The sequence below is a fragment of the Sapajus apella genome, unplaced genomic scaffold (genome assembly GCF_009761245.1).
Source record: "Sapajus apella isolate SASKATOON/1434 unplaced genomic scaffold, GSC_monkey_1.0 scaffold46, whole genome shotgun sequence".
Classification (NCBI taxonomy): domain Eukaryota; kingdom Metazoa; phylum Chordata; class Mammalia; order Primates; family Cebidae; genus Sapajus; species Sapajus apella.
Genome location: NW_022436986.1, coordinates 512083 through 519781, shown reverse-complemented (window position 1 = coordinate 519781; position 7699 = coordinate 512083). Strand labels below are relative to the sequence as shown.

Below are 7699 nucleotides of genomic sequence, written 5' to 3'. Positions count from 1 at the left end.
AAAAAAAAAAAAAAAAAAAAAAAAAAAAAAAAAAAAAAAAAAAAAAAGAAAAATACTATCTGCTGGTGAAAGATCTGCCTCTAATAGAGGATGTTGATCTGAGACACTGAGGCATTTGGTCCAGCTGAGTATAATTATATGCCAAAGAAAACAGCAACGAGCAAATCACACACAAAGTCCATGAAAGCTAATTGGAGATCTCTAAACGTATACATAATGAAAACCATCTATGGGTGGGAGTAGGGTAAGGCCTAAAAACTACCTGTTGGGTATTATGCTGATTACCTAAGTGACAAAATTATCTGTATATCAAACCTCTGCAATATGACAATATGCAATTTACCAATGTAACACAACTGCATATGTACCCCTTGAACTTAAAAGTTGGAAAGAAAAAAATTAATAATAATTAAAAAAAAAAAAAACATGGCCAGGTGCAGTGGCTCACACCTGTAATCCCAGGACTTTGGGAGGCTGAAGTGGGCAGATCACTTGAGTCCCAGAGTTCAAAACCAGCCTGGGCAAAATAGGGAAATTCCACCCTACAAAAAATAGAAAAATCAGCCAGGCATGGCGGCATGCGCTTGTAATCCAGGCTACTCAGGAGGCTGAGAGGAAAGGAGAGATTGAGCCCAGGAGTTTGAGGCTACAGTGAGCCATGATTGTACTACTGCACTCCAGCCTGGGTGAAAATTGCAAGACCCTGTCTCAAACATGAAAACAAAGTTTTGAAAACCATCTACAAAGATGTTCATTGTAGCACTGTTTATAATAGTAGAAAGAAAAATATCCTGAATATAACCAATATAAAACTGTTTAAATTATATTTGCTTATACAACAGAATACCCTGTAGCCATTCAAAAGAGTGGTTTAGACCAGGGTGTTCAAACTTTGGCTTCCCTGGGCCACACTGGAAGAAGAAGAATTATCTTGGGCCACACATAAAATATACTATCACTAACAATAGCTGATAAATCTCATAATGTTTTAAGAAAGTTTACAAATTTCCATTGGGCCACATTCAAAGCCATCTTGGGCCACATGCAGTCCACCTCCCACAGGTTGGACAAGTTTGGTGTAGACTCACATGACCTGAAAAGAAAATATATCATTGAGGTTTAAAAAAAAAACAAAAAAAAACAAGCTGAAGAATACTGTGTACATTCAACTATACATTCAACATCATTACAGATGAAAATTTCTATGAGGATAGAGAAGAGACAGTAAAGAGTAGTTACCTCTGGGAAGAATACAGAACGGGAACAAGAGAACTTTTCTATCTACTTCACACTCTAAACTGTTTCAACTTCTTATCCTGCATGTTTATCACCTTATAATAAAAACAAAACAAAAACAATGAATTAAAAAGTTAACAATAGTTGGGTGGTGTGTTCCTTTGTAGTCCCAGCTATTCATGATTCTGAGAAGGGAGAGTCACTTGAACCCAAGAGTTCAAACACAGCCTGGGCAACATAGTGAGAGCCCATCTTTTTAAAAAAAAAAAAAAATTTTTTTAAGTTAGCAATTGGCAGGAGGTAGGTCCATGAAAATTTTTATTTTCTGTTTTGTACTTTTCTGCATTTTCTTAATTGTTTATAATTACCCATGTATTACCATATATATATATATTTTTTTTTTTTTTTTTTTTTTTTTTTTTTTTAGGCAAGGTCTCACTTTGTCACCTAGGCTGGAATGCAGTGGCGTGATCTCAGCTCACTGCAACCTCTGTCTCCTGGGTTGAAGCAATTCTCATGCCTCAGACTCCCAAGTAGCTATGATTACGCCACGACACCTGGCTAATTTTTGTATTTTTAGCAGAGACGGGGTTTCTCCATGTTGGTCAGGCTGGTCTCGAACTCCTGGACTCAAGTGATCCACCCATCTCAGCCTTCCAAAGGTGAGAGCCACCACGCCTGGCCTGCATATATTAATTTTAGGGGGGAAAAATCCATAGTTAAATTATCTAACTAAGCACTGTTATAAACACTGTGAAAATTACAAATAGAAATATTATGGAAAGGTTCGGTTCTAAAAATGTTTATAATTTGCTTGGAGAAACTTGGTCATGAATACCAAGACAATGAAAATCAAATAAAATCCTGGATTTACCTTACTGGAGTTGTTCACGTGGTACTGGTCCCTATGGAAGCCCAAAAAAAGTATCAGTATTATAAGTAAAGCTGTGTCAAAACATACTAAAGATTTATATTTCTTTCTTTTGTTTTTTTTTTTTTGAGACGGAGTTTCGCTCTTGTTACCCAGGCTGGAGTGCAATGGCGCGATCTCGGCTCACCGCAACCTCCGCCTCCCGGGTTCAGGCAATTCTCCTGCCTCAGCCTCCTGAGTCGCTGGGATTACAAGCACACGCCACCATGCCCAGCTAATTTTTTGTATTTTTAGTAGAGACGGGGTTTCACCATGTTGACCAGGATGGTCTCGATCTCTTGACCTCGTGATCCACCCGCCTCGGCCTCCCACAGTGCTGGGATTACAGGCTTGAGCCACCGTGCCCGGCTCTTTTGTTTTTTTTTTTAGACAGAGTTTCACTCTTGTTGCCCAGGCTGGAGTGTAATAGTGCAATCTTGGCTCACCACAACCTCTACCTCCTAGGTTCAAGTGATTCTCCTGTCTCAGCCTCTGAGTAGCTGGGATTATAGGCATGTACCACCACACCAGCTAATTCTGTATTTTTAGTAGAGATGGGGTTTCTTCATGTTGGTCAGGCTGGCCTCGAGCTCCTGACCTCAGGTGATCCACCCACCTCGGCCTCCCAAAGTGCTGGGATTACAGGCGTGAGCCACCACGCCCAGCCAAAGACTTTTATATTTCTTTATATTTAAGGAAATATTTGAAGAAAGACTAAGTGATTTCTATAAAAGAGTGGTTTCTTACAAATTCAAATCTAGCGGCTTGGTGGTACGTGCCTGTAGTCTCAGCTACTCGGGAGGCTGAGGCATGAGAATTGCTTGAACCCAGGAGGCAGAGGTTGCAATGAACCGAGATTGCATCGCTGCACTCCAGCCTGGGCAACAAAGAGAAGCTCAGTCTCAAAAGATTAAAAAAAAAAAATATTTAAAAAATAAAAAATGGAGGCTGGGCGCGGTGGCTCACGCCTGTAATCCCAGCACTTTGGGAGGCCGTGGCGGGTGGATCACGAGGTCAAGAGATCAAGACCATCCTGGTCAACATGGTGAAACCCCGTATCTACTAAAACTACAAAAAATTAGCTGGGCATGGTGGCGCGTGCCTGTAATCCCAGCTACTCAGGAGGCTGAGGCAGGAGAATTGCCTGAACCCAGGAGGCGGAGGTTGCGGTGAGCGGAGATCATGCCATTGCACTCCAGCCTGGGTAACAAGAGTGAAACTCTGTCTCAAAAAAAAAAAAAAAAAAAAAAAAAAATTCAAGTCAAATCACCTACTCAATAGTCCATATCCCCTTTAGAACATTCTTATCACTCATTCAATTTCTGTTTAGTGTCAAAAAATCTAAGCAGCCCATTTCATTTGTTATTAACAACCCTAACTTTTCTTTAAGTTAAGCTAAAATCCAATTTCCTGTCATTTTCAACCACTGATCCACACTTGTTCCAGTTCTGTCCTCTGGAGCGACAAAAAAAGGTGATATAACTTCTACAGGAGAATTTTTAAAACACTCTTCATGTACTATTCTGATCCTCTTCCTCTAAAATCTTCTAGAACTAAATTTCTCATATTCTTCAAATGCTTTGGTTCCTACATGCTTTATTATTCTAATCATTTCCCTCTTAAGATAATCTACCTTCTTAATATGCCTCTTAAAAGGAAATACCACAGCTGAACACAGAATTCCAGATCTAATCTGACCAGTGCTGTTACCTCCTTTGTCTGGGTCACCATAAGCATCACAATACAATACCAGTTGTAGGTAGCATATGATTCATTTCCAAATTAGTGGTATTGCTCAGACCGCAAATGCTCTGAGGGTTTAAAGAAAAAAGAGATCACTGTGGACTGGGGACTTGAAGAAGTTTTCAAGAAAAAAAAGTAGACTGTTAGCTGAGAAAGGAAGAATATATTTTAGATAAGCCAAAAATATGGAATGAGTATTTCAGGTGGCATACGTGCAGAACAGAGTAGAAGCAAGAATAAACAGAGCTAGTGCTAGAGCAAAGTCTGCATAAGGATAGGCTGTAAGGAAGATTTGGGTCAGAATACTGAGAGCCTTAAACCTGGAGGCAATAAGGCATGATTAAACAGTAAGACAAAAAAACTGACTTCTTGAATGAAATGTTTAGGAATGATTAAATCAATACCAGTTTGCCAATTTCTTCTTTTTTTGTTTGTTTGTTTGTTTGTTTTTGTTTTTTTTTTTGAGATGGAGTTTCGCTCTTGTTGCCCAGGCTGGAGTACAATGGTGCGATCTCAGCTCACTGCAACCTCCACCTCCTGGGTTCAAAAGATTCTGCCTCAGCCTCCCGAGTAGCTGAGATTACAGGCATGTGCCACCATGCCTGGCTAATTTTGTATTTTTAGTAGAGCCGGGGTTTCTCCTTGTTGCTCAGGCTGGTCTCGAATTCCCAACCTCAGGTGATCTGCCAGCCTCAGCCTCCCAAAATACTGGAATTACAGGCGTGAGGCACCGTGCCTGGCCCAGTTTGCCAATTTCTACATCAAGTTAACTACTTTTTGAACTCTGACTGCACTGGAAGTTTCTAATTCATTCTACTCCAAGATAAATTGAAATTGAGTTGTAATAAATATCACTGCATAGGCTGGTTTCAAAATATAACATTCCTTCTGCCAAAATATAATGCAAGGAATGTCATTTTAGAAAGATGTATTTTGTGCTGGGTGCAATGGCTCATGCCTCTAATCCCAGCACTTTGGGAGCCCTAGATGGGCGGATCACTTGTGGTCAGGAGTTCGAGAGCAGCCTGGCCATCTTGGTGAAACCCTGTCTCTACAAGAATTACAAAGTAGCTGGGCCTGTGGCTCACACCTGTAATTCCAGCTGCTCCAGAGACTGAGACATGAGAATCACTTGAACCTGGAAGGCACAGGTTGCAGTGAGCTGAGATAGTGCCACTGCACTCCAGCATGGGTGACAGAGTGAGACTCTGTCTCAAAAAAGTAAAAAGAAAAAGAAATAAAATGATGTATTTTGATTCATTTCTGTAAGTTTTCCCAGGATGAATACTTTACCATTCAATGTTAATATCTGCATACAAGGTAACTGCTTGTTTACACAATAATTAAAATCTTCTGGATCTCTATTCAAAAAGACAATGACCTGCCGATATCCATTTCTCCAGATTCAAAAAAGAAGGAACTTGCCTAACCTAACATTAAAAGGGAAAGAAGTTAGCTAAATAGCAGAATTTCTAGACAATGAAGCCTGCCTGCTATTAAAACAAATGAAAACACCAGTAGTTAAGTTATTTAAATTCAGTTAAATAGGAATTTTTGATTTAAAAGTGCTCCTGCCTAAAGAGTCTTTCATAAGGACCAGCTCTGTAATATAGCATGGCAGTAGAGAATTAAATTGTCCAGGAGACATAGCAAAGCCCAACCTCTCCCAAATCCTGCTACTCAGCAGCAGGGATCTAAAGGAATAAATAGATTCCCAGCTGCTGAGAGAAAATATCTTACTAAAAGCAAAGCAAAATTCTCATTAATGAAAAATGAACCATGAAAGAAGAAAAACTGTATGTCTCATAATCCCCGGAAATGGCCAAATCCATTTTGGGTTAATGCAGATTTAACAACACAGTGGAAGAGAACAGAGCAAAGCAGTTCCATTTGCCAGCAGCTGGGGGAAACACTGTTATCGGAGAGATCACAAACAACAATGCTTTTAATCTGCAGAGCCAAAAGAAATATGAACTCTATCCAGTAAAATGTACCAGGAAAAGGCTCTAGTTGATAAATGCTCTCTCATTCACAATCAAGACACATCAGATATGATAGGCTGTAACCTGAATTCCCCAAGATCATATTCAATGGCTAATCCAAACCCTGTTTTTTCTGATCAGATAATCTCTCTGAAGTTACAGTTCTTGCATTCATTCAAAACCAGCAGTAAGCCTCTACTACATCAGACACTAATAAGAAAACTAATACAAAAACTAATAAGAAACAGTCTCTACCCACATGGAGCTTAATTCGTGCACCATGCCTCATCTTAAACCCCAAAGCTCTTGCTTTAAGATATCTTCTTATATGGGTCAAGTGTCCTCGGGGGAAGAGCAATAATGGCCCTTCACCTTGAGTTACTGTGGTGCAAGTTAAAATAAAAATAAATTATACCTCTTATGCTCTGCTCCAAAAGCAGTCACCACATTCTCCCAAGTGGAACAGAATAAGCTTAGCCTATACTACAGGTTAGTGCTCAGGGAAATGACAGAGAACAAGACAAGCAATAGAAGGTATGTGACAGCTGTACCACTAATGCGTTCAAAGTGTGATAAAAGAACCTGCTACTAAGCATACTGTAGTGTTACGGTGCAAGGAAAAGAACAGGAGGCTGCCCACCATTCACAGGCACCAACTATCCGCGGTCTCCTAACTCGTCCACTCTCACTAGAGAACCCCAGTCACTGTTTAATAGGATATGAGCCTGCCAGCCAACAACGTTGTCACATGGCTACCGGAATGGAGAGCTAATCGTCCCTTGCAGGAGCGTGGAGGGAAACAAGAGAGGAAAGGACTCTTCAAATGTTTATAAATTGTTGTTAACATAATCGTCCTCCAAAGCACGGACGGGATGTAAAGTTTGGGAGAGACCGTCACCAGACGCCCACTGGAAGGGTGCGGGGACCTCTCCGCGACATCCCGCCTCCCCGCCCGAGTCCGTGCACTCACCGCGCACGCAGAGCAGTGACATGGCCGAGGCGCGGGCAAGCCTCTGCCGCGCCCCTGCCGCGCCGCCGCTCCCTCTTTCCTCTCAGCAGGTACCGCGACTGCTCCCGTTAGCAGCCCCACGGGTCTGGCCGTTCCTCATGGTCCCGGTCGCAGGTAGAGTCCCGCCGCTGCCTCGGACCCGCCCCAAATCTCACCGTCTGAACGAACTCGGGGTAGCAGTGAGTACCGGCCGGCAGGCTGGGGACTGGGCGCGGCACCGCGACGCCATCGCTGGCAGTTAGGAGCTGCCGAGACTCCCTCCCGTCATTCCACCCGGGATCCTTGCGAGCGTCTGGGCGGAGCCAACCCGTGGCGCCCCGCCCCCCAGCCAATTAACTCACGCCCAATCCACCAGACCCCGCCCCCCACGAGCACGTAGGAGGCGGGGTCCCCTTCCTCCTTTCCATTGTGCGATACTGAAGGCAGCTCCGCCCACTAATCTGGCTTAAAGAAGGGAGCAAGGACCTATCCCACACCTGTGTGAGGCGGGAATGGAAGCCCTGGAAGCCCTGTGTTCCTCCTGCATGGGCCGGGCTTCCACCCAAGAACAGATTCTTTTCATTGAAGATTTCCACTGGACTTCCTTAGAGTCCAGCCCTCATAGCGGACAACCTGTAATTTAAGTTAGCGAGATCGTACCACACAGCAAAGTTTTAATTAGCAACTAGGGCCAAAGACAAAATTGAGTGGGCATTAAGTATAATGTCTGGAGACCTAAGTTCTTATGTAGACCGTTTTTCGTGCTCAACATTGTATCTCCAATGTTTGGAATAATGCCTAGTGTATGGTAATCAGTCCGTAAATATTTACTGAATGAAG

At 42.5% G+C, this 7699-nt stretch overlaps 1 protein-coding gene across 15 annotated transcripts in view; it reads right to left on the bottom strand.

Annotated features, from left to right (window-relative positions):
* The window catches only part of UNC13B (unc-13 homolog B), a 234021-nt gene extending 226845 nt beyond the window's left edge, over nucleotides 1-7176 (bottom strand). For 13 of the 15 annotated variants that reach the window (XM_032239961.1, XM_032239962.1, XM_032239966.1 and 10 more), the window contains exon 1: nucleotides 6842-7176. In XM_032239961.1, coding sequence (XP_032095852.1) covers nucleotides 6842-6863 — 22 coding nt within the window. In that variant the 5' untranslated portion in view covers nucleotides 6864-7176. The remainder of the gene's footprint in view (nucleotides 1-6841) is intronic. The other 2 variants (XM_032239967.1, XM_032239965.1) reach the window with 1 other exon arrangement.
* Nucleotides 7177-7699: the final 523 nt, after the last annotated feature.